The following is an 18,326-nucleotide window of genomic DNA, read 5'->3' as shown; positions in this document are numbered from 1 at the left end:
GTTCTATTCGTAGTTTTTTAAGGAACATTCATACTGTTCTCCATTGTGGCTGTATCAATTTACACTCCCACCAACAGTGCAAGAGTGTCCCCTTTTCTCCACACCCTCTCCAGCATTTATTGTTTGTAGATTTTTTGATGATGGCCATTCTGACTGGTGTGAGGTGATACCTCATTGTAGTTTTGATTTGCATTTCTCTAGTGATTACTGATGTTGAGCATCCTTTCATGTGTTTGTTGGCAGTCTGTATATCTTCTTTAGAGAAATGTCTATTTAGGTCTTCTGCCCATTTTTGGATTTGGTTGTTTGTTTTTTTGATATTGAGCTGCATGAGCTGCTTGTAAATTTTGGAGATTAATCCTTTGTCAGTTGCTTCGTTTGCAAATATTTTCTCCCATTCTGAGGGTTGTCTTTTTGTCTTGTTTATGGTTTCCTTTGCTATGCAAAAGATTTTAAGTTTCATTAGGTACCATTTGTTTAGTTTTGATTTTATTTCCATTTCTCTAGGAGGTGGGTCAAAAAGGATCTTGCTGTGATTAATGTCATAGAGTGTTCTGCCTATGTTTTCCTCTAAGAGTTTTCCTCTAAGAGTGTCTGGGCTTACATTTAGGTCTTTAATCCATTTTGAGTTTATTTTTGTGTGTGGTGTTAGGAAGTGTTCTAATTTCATTCTTTTACATGTAGCTGTCCAGTTTTCCCAGCACCCTTATTGAAGAGAGGCTGTCTTTTCTCCATTGTATATTCTTGCCTCCTTTATCAAGGATAAGGTGACCATACGTGTGTGGGTTTATCTCTGGGCTTTCTATCCTGTTCCATTGATCTGTATTTCTGTTTTTGTGCCAGTACCACACTGCCTTGATTACTGTAGCTTTGTAGTATAGTCTGAAGTCAGGGTGCCTGATTCCTCCAGCTCCATTTTTCTTTCTCAAGATTGTTTTGGCTATTTGAGGTCTTTTGTGTTTCCATTCAAATTGTGAAAATTTTTATTCTAGTTCTATGAAAAATGCCAGTGGTAGTTTGGTAGGGATTGCATTGAATCTGTAGATTGCTTTGGGTAGTAGAGTCATTTTCACAATGTTGATTCTTCCAAACCAAGAACATGGTATATCTCTCCATCTGTTTGTATCATCTTTAACTTCTTTCATCAGTGTCTTATAGTTTTCTGCATATAGGTCTTTTATCTCCTTTGGAAGGTTTATTCCTAGGTATTTTATTCTTTTTGTTGCACTGGTAAATGGGAGTGCTTCCTTAATTTCTCTTTCAGATTTTTCATCATTAGTGTATAGGAATGCAAGAGATTTCTGTGCATTAATTTTGTATCCTGCTACTTTAACAAATTTATTGATTAGCTCTAGGAGTTTTCTGGTAGCATCTTTAGGATTCTCTATGTATAGTATCATGTCATCTGCAAACAGTGACAGTTTTACTTCTTCTTTTCCAATTTGGATTCCCATATTTCTTTTTCTTCTCTGTTTGCTGTGGCTAAACCTTGCTAAACTATGTTGAATAATAGGGGTGAGAGTGAGCAACCTTGTTTTGTTCCTTATCTTAGTAGAAATAGTTTCAGTATTTCACCATTGAGGACAATGTTGGCTGTGGGTTTGTCATATATGGCCTTTATTATGTTGAGGAAATTCCCTCTGTGCCTACTTTCTGGGGGGGGGGGGTTATCATAAATGGGTGTTGAATTTGATCGAAAACTTTTTCTGTATCTATTGAGATGATCATATGGTTTTCATCCTTCACTTTGTTAATATGGTGTATCACATTGATTGCTTTGCATCTATAGAAGAATCCTTGCATTCCTAGGATAAATCCCACTTGATCATGGTTTGTGATCCTTTTAATGTGCTGTTGGATTCTGTTTCCTACTCCTCAATACACTAGTGTATTGTTTATACAGCCTCCATTTGTTTGTATTTTTTACAGATTTTTTCCTGTAATTGACATCTAATCTCATAGCGTTGTGGTCGGAAAAGATACTTGATATTATTTCAATTTTCTTAAATTTACCAAGGCTTGATTTGTGACCCTAGATATCCATCCTGGAGAATGTTCCATGGGCTCTTGAGAAGAAAGTGTATTCTGTTGTTTTTGGATGGAATGTCCTATAACTATCAATTAAGTCCATCTTGTTTAATGTATCATTTAAAGCTTGTGTTTCCTTATTTATTTTCATTTTGGATGATCTGTCCATTGGTGAAAGCATGGTGTTAAAGTCCCCTACTGTTATTGTGTTACTGTCGATTTCCCCTTTTATGGCTGTTAACATTTACCTTATGGATTGAGGTGCTCCTATGTTGGGTGCATAAATATTTACAATTGTTATATCTTCTTCTTGGATTGATCCCTTGATCATTATGTAGTGTCCTTCTTTGTCTCTTCTAATAGTCTTTATTTTAAAGTCTATTTTGTCTGATATGAGAATTGCTACTCCAGCTTCCTTTTGATTTCCATTTGCATGGAATATCTTTTTCCATCCCTTCACTTTCAGTCCATATGTGTCCCTAAGTCTGAAGTGTATCTGTTGTAGACAGCATACATACGGGTCTTGTTCTTCTATCAGTTCAGCCAGTCTATGTCTTTTTGCTGGAGCATTTAATCCATTTACATTTAAGGTAATTATCGATATGTATGTTCCCATTACCATTTTCTTAATTGTTTTGGGTTTGTTATTGTGGGTCTTTTCCTTCTCTTGTGTTTCCTGCCTAGAGAAGTTCCTTTAGCATTTGCTGTAAAGTTGGTTTGGTGGTGCTGAATTCTCGTAGCTTTTGCTTGGCTATAAAGGTTTTAATTTCTCCGACCAATCTGAATGAGATCCTTGCTGTGTAGGGTAATCTTGGTTGTAGGTTTTTCCTTTCATCACTTTAAATATGTCCTGCCACTCCCTTCTGGCTTGCAGAGTTTCTGCTGAAAGATCAGCTATTAACCTTATGGGGATTCCCTTGTATGTTATTTGTTGCTTTTCCCTTGCTGCTTTTAATATTTTTTCTTTGTATTTAATTTTTGCTGGTTTGATTAATATGAGTCTTGGCATGTTTCTCTTTGGATTTATCCTATATGGGATTCTCTGTGCTTCCTGGACTTGATTGACTATTTCCTTTCCCATAATAGGGAAGTTTTCAGCTATAATCTCTTCAAATATTTTCTCAGTCCCTTTTTTTTTTTCTCTTCTTCTTCTGGGACCCCTATAATTCAAACGTTGGTGTGTTTAATGTTGTCCCAGAGGTCTATCAGATTTTCCTCAATTCTTTTCATTCTTTTTTCTTTATTCTGCTCTGTGGTAGTTATTTCTACTATTTTATCTTCCAGGTGACTTTTACATTTTTCTGCCTCAGTTATTCTTCTATTGATTCCTTCTAGAGAATTTTTAATTTCATTTATTGTGTTGTTCATCTTTGTTTGCTCTTTAGTTCTCCTAGGTCCTTGTTAAACATCCCTTGTATTTTCTCCATTACTATCATTCCTCTGAATTCTTTTTCAGGTAGACTGCCTATTTCCTGTTCATTTCTTTGACTGTTGGGTTTTTACCTTGCTCCTTCATCTGGCGTATTTCTCTGTCTCCTCATTTTGCTTAACTTACTGTGTTTGCGGTCTCCTTTAGTAGGCTGCAGGTTTTTAGTTCCTGGTTTTTTTGGTGTCTGCTCCCAGTGGGTAAGATTGATTCAGTGGGTTGTGTAGGCTTCCTGGTGGAGGGAACTGGTGCCTGTGTTCTGGTGCATGAGGCTGGATCTTGTCTTTCTGGCGGGCAAGACCATGTCAGTGGTGTGTTTTGGTGTGTCTGTGAACTTATTATGATTTTAGGCAGCTTCTCTGCTAATAGGTGGGGTTGTGTTCCTTTCTTGCTAGTTGTTTGGCATGGGGTGTCCAGCACTGGAGCTTGCTGGTTGTTGAGTGGAGCTGGATCTTAGCATTGAGTCGGGGATCTCTGGGAGAGCTCCAGCTGATTGATATTAAATGGGGCCAGGAGGTGTCTGGTGGACCAATGTCCTGAACTCAGCCCTCCCACCTCAGAGGCTCAGGCCTGACAGCTGGCCAGAGCACCAAAACCCTGTCAGACACACGGCTCTGAGAAGCAATGGCATGCTGGCATGCAATCTGGGAAGGATGTAGGACATCAGTAGAACCGGTGATGTTCTAAGCCAGGCCAGAGGTTGGAAGACTTTTTTAGATTGCTGGTTTGTTGTAAAAGGATATAACTCAAAAACAGCCAGATGGAAGAGATGAATATGGCAAGATATGGAAAAGGGCATGGAGCATCCATGTCCTCTCTGAGCATACCACGTGTCGCCAACCCAGAAGCTCCCTGAACCTTCCTTTACCAACAAATGTTTATGGAGGATTACATTAATAACACAATAGTTATTGGGTTTTAAATCTCTATAGTTAATTTTAGGGAATCTTTACCTATATAACCTAATGTAATTAATCCTGGGCCACAATATCAGTGTTTTCTTTCCTCTTTGCATACTAGTTCCCTTTCCTTTTTTAGCTGGCTCTGAGGGAGGTGGCCATTCTTTATTATAGTCATATTATGTACTTTGAATCAAGGTGTGATAGCTTATTCTATTGAGAATTCTAATCCTCTGAGTCTGGATTTTACAATGGCTTTTACATCATCCATCTAGGTGTGCTGTTTGGAGCTTTGTGTATTGGAATGGCTGCACTGGCATCACTAATGGGAGCTCTGTTGCAGGTAAGAGCTAATCCTGGAAGGTTTGAGTCATAGTCACTAAATTCTTCTTCTTTTCCTTTTTTTTTTTTTTAAGTGTTGATGTGACCATCCTTACAGACTTTTCTCTCTATATGTCTACACGTAGACATACCAAGGAATATAGATGACTAAATTCTTTAAAAAAATTTTGTTAATTAATCTTTCCATTTTGAGATCATTATAGATTTACATGCAATACTAAGAAATAATACAGAGAGATCCCATATACCCTTTACCCAGTTCCCTCAATGGTATGAGACCTAGGTTGATGTTCTTTTTTTCCCTTTTCCCGGTGGATGTCCTGTTGCTCTAACACCACGTGTTGTGAAAGCTGTCTTTCTTCCATTGAATTGCCTTTGCACCTATGAGAAAAATCAGTGGGGCATATTTGTGTGGGTCTATTTGTGGTTTCTTTGTTCTATTCCATTGATCTATGTGTCTGTCCATCTGCCAAGATCATACAGTCTTGATTACTATAGCTCTGTAATAAGTCTTGAATTCAGAAGTACTGATTCCTCCCACTTTATTCTTATTTTTCAAAATTGTTTTAACTGTTCTAGTTCCTTTTCCTTCCCATATAAAGTTTAGAATAATCTCTATATCTAAAAAAAATCCTGCTTAGTTTTTGATAGGATTGCCTTAAACCTGTAAAGCAATTTGGGAAGAACTGACATTTTTACTGTGTCGAATCTTTTAATCCATGAACGTAGTGTATCTCTTCATTTATTTAGATTTTCTATGATTTCTTTTCCACCACTACTGTGTAATTTTCATATACAAGTCATGTTTATATTTAGTTAGATTTACACCTAAGTATTTCATTTTTTTTTGAGTGGTTGTACACGGTATTGTATTCTTAATGTTGGTGTCCATGTGTTTGTTATTATATAAAGATACAATTGATTTTTGTATATTTGTTTGTATCCTGTGACCTTGCTGAACTTATTAGTTCCTGGGATTTTCTACAGATAAAATTATATCATCTTCAAATTGGGATAGTTTTATATCTTCTTTTCCAATCTGTATATGTACCTTTAATTTCCTTATTGCCCTGGCTTCAACTTCCACATCATGTTGAATAAGAGTGGTGAAAGTGGACATCATTGCCTTGTTCTCCAATCTGAATGAGAAAAGCATTCAGTGGTTCATTCTTGAGTACATTACCTGTAGGATTTTTGTACATGCCCTTTACCAAATTAAGGAAATTCCCCTCTATTCCTATTTTTCTGAGAGTTTTTATCATGGATGAGTGTTGAATTTTGTCAAATGGTTTTTCTGCAGCATTCGATATGACAATATGATTTTCTTCTTTAGCCCTTTAACATGGTGTATCATGCTGATTGATTTTCAAATTTTAAGCTGGCATTGCATTCCTGGAATATTCTTCTCTTGGTCATGGTGTATAGTTATTTTTATATATTGCTGAACTCTCTTTGCTGATCGTATGCTAAGAATTTTTGCATCTATATTCATGAGAGATGCTGATCTGTGGTAATATTTTTTTGTAATGCCTTTTCTTGGTTTTGGTGTTAGGGTCATACCAGCTTCATAAAATAAATTGGGAAGAGTTCTCTCCTATTTTCTGGAAGAGATTGTGTAAAATTGGTGTTAATTCTTCTTTAAGTGTTTGGTAGAATACTCTAGTGAAACCATCTGGGCTTGGGGGTTTCTTTTTTGGGAGTTTAAAAATTATGAATTCAGTTTCCTTAATAGTTATAGCTGTTCAAATTATCTGTTTCATAGTGGATGAATTATGGTAGTTTGTGTTTTTGAGGAATTGCTCCATTTCATCTAAGTTGTCAAATTTAGGTGTGTGGAATTATTCATAGTATCCCCTTATTACACTTTTGATGTCTGCAGGGTTTTTAGTGATATCTCCTGTTTTATTCATAATATTGGTAATTTTATCTTTTATCTCTTTTTTTAGTCTTGCTAGAGGTTTGTCAATTTTTATTCATATTTTGAAAGAACTAGCTTCTTGTTTCATTGATTTTCTGTATCATTTTTCTGTTTTAAATCATTGCTTTTTAAAATTATCTTCATTATTTTCTTCCTTCTGCTTGCTTTGGGTTTATTTTGCTCTTCTTGAGGTGTGACACTAGATTACTGATTTGAGACTTTTTTGTAATGTGTGCACTAATTGCTAAAAATCTCCCTCTCAGCACTTTTAGCTATGTCCCATAACTTTTCATATTTTGTATTGGAGTTTTAAAATTTCCTTTGATATGTCCTTTTGACCTGTAGATTATTTAAAAGTATGTTACTTAGTTTCCAATTGTTGGAGATTTTCCTGTTATCTTTCAGCTATTGATTTCTAATTTCATTCCAATGTGGTCAGAGAACACATTCTGTATGATTTTAATTCTTTTAAATTTGTTGAGGTCTGTTTTATGGCCCAGGATATAGTATTTTGGTATCTGTTACATGGGCACCTGAAAAGAATGTGTACTCTGCTGTTGTTAAGCATAGTGTTCAACAGGTGTCAGTTAGATCCTGCTCATTGATGGTGCTGAGTTCTTCTGTATCCTTCTGATTTTACGCTTATTTGTTTTTATCAGTTGTTGACAGAAGTGGTGAATTTTCAACCTATAGTGTGTAGTTGTCTCTTTCCCTTTTAGTTCTCTTAGTTTTTGCTTGTATTTTGCAGTTCTCTTGTTTGGTGCATATACATTTAGGATTTCGATGGCTTCTTGGTGAATTAGTCCTCTTATCATTATATAATGTTCCTCTCTGATAATTTTCTTTGTCTGAAAACTACTTTATCTGATATTAAATAGTTAATAGTACTCCTGCTTTCCTTTGATTAATGTTTGCATGATATCCTTTTACTTTGAACTTGACTATATCATTATATCTTAAGTGAGTTTTTTGTAGACAGCATATAGTTGGGTTATGTTTTTAAATCCATCCTGCCAATCTCTGTCTTTTTATTGGGGTATTTAGACTTCTAAAATTTAGTATAATTACTGGAATATTAGGGCTTAAGTCTGCTGTTTTTTGTTATGTTTGTTCTTTCTGTTTTCATTTTTTAAGTGGGATACTTAAACATTTTTTAGAATCCCATTTTGATCTATCTATATTGTTTTGAGTTTTCTCTTAGTGTAGCATTTTCATTTGTTGCTTTATGTGTATATACTTAACTTATCACAGTCTACTTGTTTTGTCCTTTTACCAATCCGAGTAAAGTATAGAAATCTTACCTCATTTCTGTCTCTTTACCCAGTTTATAACACAACTGTCTTAAATATTTACTCTGCATACATTTTGAATTACATTAGACAGTGTTATAATTTTTGCTTCAACAATCAAACATGATTTAGAAAACTCAAGAGGAGGAGGAAAGCCTATTATATTTATTTTTGCTTATTGTGTTCTTTCTTTCTTCCTGATTTCTCAAGGTTCCTTCTTTTACTATTTCCCTTCTATTTAGAGAACTTCCTTTAGCCATTCCTTTAAGGATAAGTCTGCTGGCAACAAATTTTCTTAGTTTCCCTTTATCTGAGAATGTATTGATTTCCCCTTTATTCCCAAATGATATTTTTGCCAGGTATAGGATTCTGAGTTGACAGTTCTTTTTTTCCAACACTTGAAAAATATTGTGCTGCTTTCTTCTGGCTTCCATTATTTTTAAGGAGAAATCTGCTGCCATTCTAATTGTTTTCCCCTATAGGTAAGGTGTCATTTTTTTTCCTCTGGCTGCTTTCAGAAATTTTTCTTTGAAGTTAGTTTACAGAAGTTTAATTACGATGTGTCTTGGCATGTTTTTCTTTGGGTTTATTCTGTTTGTAGTTTGCTTAGCTTTTGAATCTGTAGGTTTATGTTTCTTGCCAAATTTGGGAAGTTCAAACATTATTTCTTTGAATACTTTTCAGCCCCACTCTCTTTCTTTTCTTACCTAAGACTCGGATGACATGAATGTTAGATTTTTTGTTATATTCACACAGGTCCTGGTGACTGATTTTTAAGCCTATTTTCTGTTTTTTTCAGATTGGGTGGTTTTTATTGGTCTATCTTCCTGTTCACTGATTCTTTTCTCTGTCCCCCCAATTCTGCTGTTGAACCTATCCACTGAGATTTTTATTTAAGTTATTATGTTTTCAGTTCTAAAATTTACATTTTGTTCTTCTTTATATCATCTATGTTTTTGCTGATACTTTCTTTTTTTTTTTTTTTTTTTTTTGCTAAGGCCTTCTGCTTTTTCATTTGTTTCAAGCATGTTCTAATTGCTGAAGCAGTTTTATCATGGCTGCTTGAAAATTTGTGAAATAATTCTAATATATGTCACTTCTCTATCAGCATTTATTGATTGTCTTTTTTCATTCATTTTGAGATCTTCCTAATTCCTGCTCTGAAAAGTGAACTTCAGTTGAAACCTGGACATTTTTATATTATGTGGTGAGACTATAGATCTTACATGCACCTTCTGTTTTGGTTTTCTTTCTCTGATACCACTTCAACAGTGTAAGGGAGGGAGCTGTCTCATTACTGCCAGGTGGATGTAGAAGTCCAGGTTCCCAAGTTGGCCTCTGTTGACATCCAAGGGAGGAATTTCTTATTTTGCTGGGTGGGAACAGTCTCCACTGACATCATGGTGAAGGTGGTCTTGTTCCTGCTGGGCAATGATGAAAGTCCTGATTCTCCATTAGGCCTCCTATGACATTGCCTGAGCAGGGAGGGAATGGGGTGCCTTGTTATAGGCCGGTTGGGGATGGAATCTAGGCTCCCTACTTGGCCTTTTCTGGCATGTGTATGTGGGGGAACAGTTTATTCTGTGGCATTTGGCTGGAATTGAGCAGTTATTATCTAAAAGTTTTCTTTCTTGCTAAGTTACTCCTTTTCTGGTCTTTGCTGGATTTTTTTGGCCTGCACATATTGTCATTTCTGGATTGCCAGCTTCTTCAGCTCTAAGACTGGGATATGTGGGCCAAAAAGAAAACTCAGAGACCTCACCATTATATTGTTCTTCAGGTCCCGAAGTCTTAGCTAGTCTGCCGTCTTCTCTCAACCTTTTAGATTCTTCTTATGTTTGTTTTATATGTAATGTCCAGGAGTCTTAGTTTTATTAGCAGGAGGAATAGGGAAAAGTACACCTACTCCATCTTCCTATGAGTGGAAATACATTTTTTATTGCCTAAAGAGTCCTTCATGTCTTGTGGCATTTGCTAAATTTTTGTTAGAGAGCATTTTTGTGTTGGAAAACTGTCTTGCTTCTTTGGAAGTGTTGGAATGGAGAGGACAGACTAATCTTTGGAATAGCCTGTTTTTTTAAAAAATATTTATTTATTTACTTACTTGGTTGTGCTGGGTCTTAGTTGAGGCAGGTGGGCTCCTTCGTTGTGTCAGGTGGGCTACTTCGTTGCAGCATGCGAGCTTCTTAGTTGTGGCATGTGAACTCTTAGTTGTGGCATGCATGTGGGATCTAGTCCCCTGACCAGGGATCAAACCTGGGCCCCCTGCATTGGGAGTGTGGAGTCTTATCCACTGCCTCACCAGGGAAGTCCCCTAGCCTCTTCTTTCTGAACCTTGAGTGGACTTCACAGTTTTTAGCATCCAAGCCTCAGCATGGACTCTTCCCCCTGTCTGGAGTACCCTTCAACTGTCTAAGTCTTATTTGTTCTTCAAGTTTCAACTTAAACATTATTTTTCAAAAAGGCCCTTTCTGTTCCCTGGATAGGTTTGAGTTCCCCTCTACCAAATGTTCCCAGAGCACCTTGTATTTCTCGTATCATCCCCATTACAATACTTTATTGCAGTTACTCATTTAATGTCTGTTTTACTAAATAGTTTATAACTCCATGAAGGTGAGGATTATGACATTGTTCTTTGATACTGTATCAAATACCTGGTGCCTACTGCAGTGTCCAGGACAAAGTAGACATTCTACAAATTCAGGTTGAATGTACCTATTTATGTATTGGTTCATAAATATCTACTTATCTGATCACACCTAAGTGGTCCATGAAACTTCCATGGCCACCTGGGCTCCAACTCTGGGACCAGGACCCAGAAACTTGAAGGTTAATGCTGGGCACAGCAAGTCCTCCAGGCTCCTGCTTCAGACCCAACTTGGGTCCTTTCTGGTTGGTGGTTGCTTAGGGCATACCAGTTGTTAAAACAGTGTGACCTCATTCTGATTATATGAATTAGTGAATGAATGAGTTAGGTCCAGAAGCTCTAAGCTTACCTGGTACAACTAAGCCATAACCAACAAAACAACTCTTTGTGTGCTTTCCTCCACAGTCTGCATTATTACTTATAGTTCTTATTGTGGTTGATTTCCCCTTTTTCATATACCAGCTCTGGCCTGAGTATAGATAATGAGATATTCTAGGAGAGTCATCATAGCTCCAAGGCAACTCTTCCTTTCTTTCTCTCTAGCCAAGGTCTTATTTCCTGAGATGGGTATTTTGGGGGGTATATTCCTTATATCTCCAAAACTGGCTCTAGGTCACACTGTCGCAGTGACCACTACATGGGCCAAGTGACTTCTTTCACATTTTGCCTAAAGTCTACCTTCCTTCCTACTGGACTCTGGTTCAAGAGATGCTGTGAAATGACTCCTTAGGATCGTATTCCGAGTCCATATCCTCCTCAAACACTAGTTCTCCTCTGTCATAATATCCTCACTCCTTTCCCTAGTCCACGAGGTAAGCTTCTTTTTCTTTTTTTTTTTAACCCAGGACTGCAGTCTGTATGCTCTAAAATTTTTCTTGAGCATATATATATATTTTCTGATTTATTCATTCTGTTCTGTCACTTTTACTCTGTGGACAAACCGGTGTGTCCCTGATACTTCTTTTACGGTTCTGTCCACTTTCAAAAATTAGCCATTTGAATACTGGGAACACACATCTCTTGAAATTTTCAGCATTTTGCCTTTCTCTATTCTTCATACTGTACATTTTATTTCACTATCATGATTTTCGCATCTCTACATCAAAGCAAAGATTGCAATTAGTAAGGTTTAAATCTTTCTACATGATTTGATCTTTTTTTTTTACATCTTTATTGGAGTATAATTGCTTTACAATGGTGTGTTAGTTTCTGCTTTATAAAAAAGTGAATCAGTTATACATATACATATGTTCCCATATCTCTTCCCTCTTGCGTCTCCCTCCCTCCCACCCTCCCTATCCCACCCCTCTAGGTGGTCACAAAGCACCGAGCTGGTCTCCCTGTGCTATGCGGCTGCTTCCCACTAGCTATCTATTTTACGTTTAGTAGTGTATATATGTCCATGCCACTCTCTCACTTTGTAACAGCTTACGCTTCCCCCTGCCCATATCCTCAAGTCCATTCTCTAGTAGGTCTGTATCTTTATTCCTGTCTTACCCCTAGGTTCTTCATGACATTTTTTTCCTTAAATTCCATATATATGTGTTACCATATGGTATTTGTCTGTCTCTTTCTGACTTACTTCACTCTGTATGACAGACTCTAGGTCCATCCACCTCATTACAAATAGCTCAATTTCGTTTCTTTTTATGGCTGAGTAATATTCCATTGTATATATGTGCCACATCTTCTTTACCCATTCATCTGTCGATGGACACTTCGGTTACTTCCATGTCCTGGCTATTGTAAATAGAGCTGCAATGAACATTTTGGTACATGACTCCTTTTGAATTATGGTTTTCTCAGGGTATATGCCCAGAAGTGGGATTGCTGGGTCATATGGTAGTACTATTTGTAGTTTTTTAAGGAACCTCCATACTGTTCTCCACAGTGGCTGTACCAATTCACATTCCCACCAGCAGTGCAAGAGTGTTCCCTTTTCTCCACATCTTCTCCAGCATTTATTCTTTCTAGATTTTTTGATGATGGCCATTCTGACTGGTGTGAGATGATATCTCACTGTAGTTTTGATTTGCATTTCTCTAATGATTAATGATGTTGAGCATTCTTTCACGTGTTTGTTGGCAGTCTGTATATCTTCTTTGGAGAAATGTCTATTTAGGTCTTCTGCCTATTTTTGGATTGGGTTTTTTATTTTTTTCATACTGAGCTGCATGAGCTGCTTGTAAATTTTGGAGATTAATCCTTTGTCAGTTGCTTCATTTGCAAATATTTTCTCCCATTCTGAGGGTTGTCTTTTGGTCTTGTTTATGGTATCCTTTGCTATGCAAAAGCTTTTAAGTTTCATTAGGTCCCATTTGTTTATTTTTGTTTTTATTTCCCTTTCTCTAGGAGGTGGGTCAAAAAGGATCTTGCTGTGATTTCTGTCATAGAGTGTTCTGCCTGTGTTTTCCTCTAAGAGTCTGATAGTTTCTGGCCTTACATTTAGGTCTTTAATCCATTTGGGGCTTATTTTTGTGTATGGTGTTAGGGAGTGATCTAATCTCATACTTTTACATGTACTTGTCCAGTTTTCCCGGTACCACTTATTGAAGAGGCTGTCCTTTCTCCACTGTACATTCCTGCCTCCTTTATCAAAGATAAGGTGACCATATGTGCGTGGGTTTATCTCTGGGCTTTCTATGCTGTTCCATTGATCTATCTTTCTGTTTTTGTGCCAGTACCATACTGTCTTGATTACTGTAGCTTTGTAGTATAGTCTGAAGTCAGGGAGTCTGATTCCTCCACCTCCGTTTTTCATTCTCAAGATTGCTTTGGCTGTTTGGGGTCTTTTTGTTTCCATACAAATTGTGAAATTTTTTGTTCTAGTTCTGTGAAAAATGCCCGTGGTAGTTTCATAGGGATTGCATTGAATCTGTAGATTGCTTTGGGTAATAGAGTCATTTTCACAATGTTGGTTCTTCCAATCCAAGAACATAGTATATCTCTCCATCTGTTTGTATCATCTTTAATTTCTTTCATCAGTCTTATAATTTTCTGCATACAGGTCTTTTGTCTCCTTAGGTAGGTTTATTCCTAGATATTTTATTCTTTTTGTTGCAATGGTAAATGGGAGTGTTTTCTTGATTTCACTTTCAGATTTTTCATCATTAATGTATAGGAATGCCAGAGATTTCTGAGCATTAATTTTGTATCCTGCTACTTTACCAAATTCATTGATTAGCTATATTAGTTTTCTGGTAGCATCTTTAGGATTCTCTGTATATAGTATCATGTCATCTGCAAACAATGACAGCTTTACTTCTCCTTGTCCGATTTGGATTCTTTTTATTTCCTTTTCTTCTCTGATTGCTGTGGCTAAAACTTCCAAAACTATGTTGAATAAGAGTGCTGAGAGTGGGCAACCTTGTCTTGTTCCTGATCTTAGTGGAAATGCTTTCAGTTTTTCACCATTGAGGATGATGTTGGCTGTGGGTTTGTCATATATGGCCTTTATTATGTTGAGGAAAGTTCCCTCTGTGCCTACTTTCTGCAGGGTTTTATCATAAATGGGTGTTGAATTTTGTCGAAAGCTTTTTCTGCATCTATTGAGATGATCATATGGTTTTTTCCTTCAATTTGTTAATGTGGTGTATCACGTTGATTGATTTGCGTATATTGAAGAATCCTTGCATTTCTGGGATAAACCCCACTTGATCATGGTGTATGATCCTTTTAATATGCTGTTGGATTCTGTTTGCTAGTATTTTGTTGAGGATTTTTGCATCTATGTTCATCAGTGATATTGGCCTGTAGTTTTCTTTCTTTGTGACATCCTTGTCTGGTTTTGGTATCAGGGTGATAGTGGCCTCGTAGAATGAGTTTGCGAGTGTTCCTTCCTCTGCTATATTTTGGAAGAGTTTGAGAAGGATAGGTGTTAGCTCTTCTCTAAATGTTTGATAGCATTTGCCTGTGAAGCCATGTGGTCCTGGGCTTTTGTTTGTTGGAAGATTTTTAATCAGTTTCAATTTCAGTGCTTGTGATTGGTCTGTTCGTATTTTCTATTGCTTCCTGATTCAGTCTTGGCAGGTTGTGCATTTCTAAGAATTTGTCCATTTCTTCCAAGTTGTCCATTTTATTGGCATAGAGTTGCTTGTAGTAATCTCTCATGATCTTTTGTATTTCTGCAGTGTCAGTTGTTACTTCTCCTTTTTCATTTCTAATTCTATTGATTTGAGTCTTCTCCCTTTTTTTCTTGATGAGTCTGGCTAATGGTTTATCAATTTTGTTTATCTTCTCAAAGAAACAGCTTTTAGTTTTATTGATCTTTGCTATCATTACCTTCATTTCTTTTTCATTTATTTCTGATCTGATCTTTATGATTTCTTTCCTTCTGCTAACTTTGAGGTTTTTTATTCTTCTTTCTCTAATTGCTTTAGGTGCAAGGTTAGGTTGTTTATTCGAGATGTTTCCTGTTTCTTAAGGTAGGATTGTATTGCTATAAACTTCCCTCTTAGAACTACTTTTGCTGCATCCCATAGGTTTTGGGTCGTCGTGTTTCCTTTATCATATGATTCTAGGTATTTTTTTATTTCCTCTTTGATTTCTTCAGTGATCACTTCGTTATTAAGTAGTGTATTGTTTAGGCTCCAAGTGTTTGTATTTTTTACAGATCTTTTCCTGTAATTGATATCTAGTCTCATAGCGTTGTGTTCAGGAAAGATACTTGATACAATTTCAATTTTCTTAAATTTGCCAAGGCTTGATTTGTGACCCAAGGTATGATCTATCCTGGAGAATGTTCCATGAGCACTTGAGAAAAATGTGTATTCTGTTGTTTTTGGATGGAATGTCCTATAAATATCAATTAAGTCCATCTTGTTTAATGTATCATTTAAAGCTTGTGTTTCCTTATTTATTTTCATTTTGGATGATCTGTCCATTGGTGAAAGTGGGGTGTTAAAGTCCCCTACTATGAATGTGTTACTGTCGATTTCCCCTTTTATGGCTGTTAGTATTTGCCTTATGTATTGAGGTGCTCCTATGTTGGGTGCATAAATATTTACAATTGTTATATCTTCTTCTTGGATCGATCCCTTGATCATTATGTAGTGTCCTTCTTTGTCTCTTCTAATAGTCTTTATTTTAACGTCTATTTTGTCTGATATGAGAATTGCTACTCCAGCTTTCCTTTGGTTTCCATATGCATGGAATATATTTTTCCATCCCCTTACTTTCAGTCTGTATGTGTCTTTAGGTCTGAAGTGTGTCTCTTGTAGACAGCATATATATGGGTCTTGTTTTTGTATCCATTCAGCCAGTCTGTGTCTTTTGGTGGGAGCATTTAATCCATTTACATTTAAGGTAATTATAGATATGTATGTTCCTATTCCCATTTTCTTAATTGTTTTGCGTTTGTTATTGTAGGTCTTTTCCTTCTCTTGTGTTTCTTGCCTAGAGAAGTTCCTTTAGCATTTGTTGTAAAGCTGGTTTGGTGGTGCTGAACTCTCTCAGCTTTTGCTTGACTGTAAATGTTTTAATTTCTCTATCAAATCTACCCTTGCTGGGTAGAGTAATCTTGGTTGTAGGTTTTTCTCCTTCACCACTTTAAATATGTCTTGCCAGTCCCTTCTGGCTTGCAGAGTTTCTGCTGAAAAATCAGCTGTTAACCTTATGGGGATTCCCTTGTGTGTTATTTTTCCCTTGCTGCTTTTAATATGTTTTCTTTGTAGTTAATTTTTGACAGTTTGATTAATATGTGTCTTGGCATGTTTCTCCTTAGATTTATCCTGTATGGACTCTCTGTGCTTCCTGGACTTGATTAACTAATTCCTTTCCCATATTAGGGAAGTTTTCAACTATAATCTCTTCAAATATTTTCTCAGTCCCTTTCTTTTTCTCTTCTTCTTTTGGAACCCCTATAATTCGAATGTTGGTGCATTTAATATTGTCCCAGAGGTCTCTGAGACTGTCCTCAGTTCTTTTCATTCTTTTTTCTTTATTCTGCTCTGCAGTAGTTATTTCCACTATTTTATCTTCAAGTTCACTTATCCATTCTTTTGCCTCAGTTATTCTGCTATTGATCCCATCTAGAGTATTTTTCATTTCATTTATTGTGTTGTTTATCATTGCTTGTTTCATCTTTAGTTCTTCTAGGTCCTTGTTAAATGTTTCTTGCATTTTGTCTATTCTATTTCCAAGATTTTGGATCATCTTTACTATCATTATTCTGAATTCTTTTTCAGGTAGACTGCCTGTTTCCTCTTCATTTGTTAGGTCTGGTGGGTTTTCATCTTATTCCTTCATCTGCTGTGTGTTTTTCTGTCTTCTCATTTTGCTTATCTTACTGTGTTTGGGGTCTCCTTTTTGCAGGCTGCAGGTTCGTAGTTCCCGTTGTTTTTGGTGTCTGTCCCCAGTGGCTAAAGTTGGTTCAGTGGGTTGTGTAGGCTTCCTGGTGGAGGGGACTAGTGCCTGTGTTCTGGTGGATGAGGCTGGATCTTGTCTTTCTGGTAGGCAGGTCCACGTCTGGAGATGTGTTTTGGGGTGTCTGTGGACTTATTATGATTTTAGGCAGCCTCTCTGCTAATGGGTGGGGTTGTGTTCCTGTCTTGCTTGTTGTTTGGCATAGAGGTGTCCAGCACTGTAGCTTGCTGGTCGTTGAGTGAAGCTGGGTGCTGGTGTTGAGATGGAGATCTCTGGGAGATTTTCACGTTTGATATTATTTGGAGCTTGGAGGTGTCTTGTAGACCAGTGTCCTGAAGTTGGCTCTCCTACCTCAGAGGCACAGCAGTGACTCCTGGCTGCAGCACCAAGAGCCTTTCATCCACCCAGCTCAGAGTAAAAGGGAGAAAAAGAAGAAAGAAAGGAAGGGAGGGAGGGAGGGAGGAAGGAAGGGAGGAAGGAAGGAAGGAAAAATTAAAATAAAGTTATTAAAAGAAAAAATAATTATTAAGAAAAAAAAATTTTTTTGAAAACCAGACAAATAGAACCCTAGGACAAATGGTGAAAGCAAAGCTATACAGACAAAATCTCACACAGAGGCATACACATACACATTCACAAAAAGAGGGAAATGGGAAAAAATAATAAATCTTGCTCTGAAAGTCCACCTCCTCAATTTGGGATGATTCATTGTCTATTCAGGTATTCCAGAGATGCAGGGCACATCAAGTTGATTGTGGAGCTTTAATCCACTGCTTCTGAGGCTGCTGGGAGAGATTTCCCTTTCTCTTCTTTGTTCGCACAGCTCCCGGGGCTCAGCTTTGGATTTGGCCCTGCCTCTGCGTGTAGGTTGCCGGAAGGCGTCTGTTCTTCGCTCAGACAGGACGGGGTTAAAGGAGCAGCTGCTTCGGGGGCTCATTCAGGACGTGGGGGAGGGAGGGGTGTGGATGCGTGATGAGCCTGCGGTGGCAGAGGCCGGCGTGACGTTGCACCAGCCTGAGGCGCGCCGTGCGTTCTCCCAGGGAAGTTGTCCCTGGATCTTGGGACCCTGGAAGTGGCGAGCTGCACAGGCTCCCGGGAGGGGTGGTGTGGATAGTGACCTGTGCTCGCACACAGGCTTCTTGGTGGCGACAGCAGCAGCCTTAGCGTCTCATGCCCGTCTCTGGGGCCCACGCTGTAAGCCGCGGCTCGCGCCCGTCTGTGGAGCTCCTTTAAGCAGCGCTCTTAATCCCCTCTCTTTGCGCACCAGGAAACAAAGAGGGAAGAAAAAGTCTCTTGCCTCTTCGGCAGCTACAGACTTTTCCCCAGACTCCCTCCCGGCTAGCCGTGGCGCACTAGCCCTCTTCAGGCTGTGTTCACGCCGCCAACACCAGTCCTCTCCCTGCGCTCCGACCGA

The 18,326-nt window shown here is 37.7% G+C and overlaps 1 protein-coding gene across 1 annotated transcript in view; it reads left to right on the top strand.

Annotated features, from left to right (window-relative positions):
• SLC5A8 (solute carrier family 5 member 8) overlaps positions 1-18,326 on the top strand; it is a 66,143-nt gene that overhangs the window by 31,745 nt on the left and 16,072 nt on the right. The window contains exon 10 of the mRNA XM_067698712.1: positions 4,629-4,696. Within this exon, the coding sequence (XP_067554813.1) occupies positions 4,629-4,696 (68 nt within the window). The remainder of the gene's footprint in view (positions 1-4,628; positions 4,697-18,326) is intronic.

Source organism: Pseudorca crassidens, chromosome 11, assembly GCF_039906515.1.
Source record: "Pseudorca crassidens isolate mPseCra1 chromosome 11, mPseCra1.hap1, whole genome shotgun sequence".
NCBI lineage: Eukaryota > Metazoa > Chordata > Mammalia > Artiodactyla > Delphinidae > Pseudorca > Pseudorca crassidens.
The sequence above is the reverse complement of the archived record's forward strand: the minus strand, read 5'-3'. Positions and strand labels throughout refer to the sequence as shown.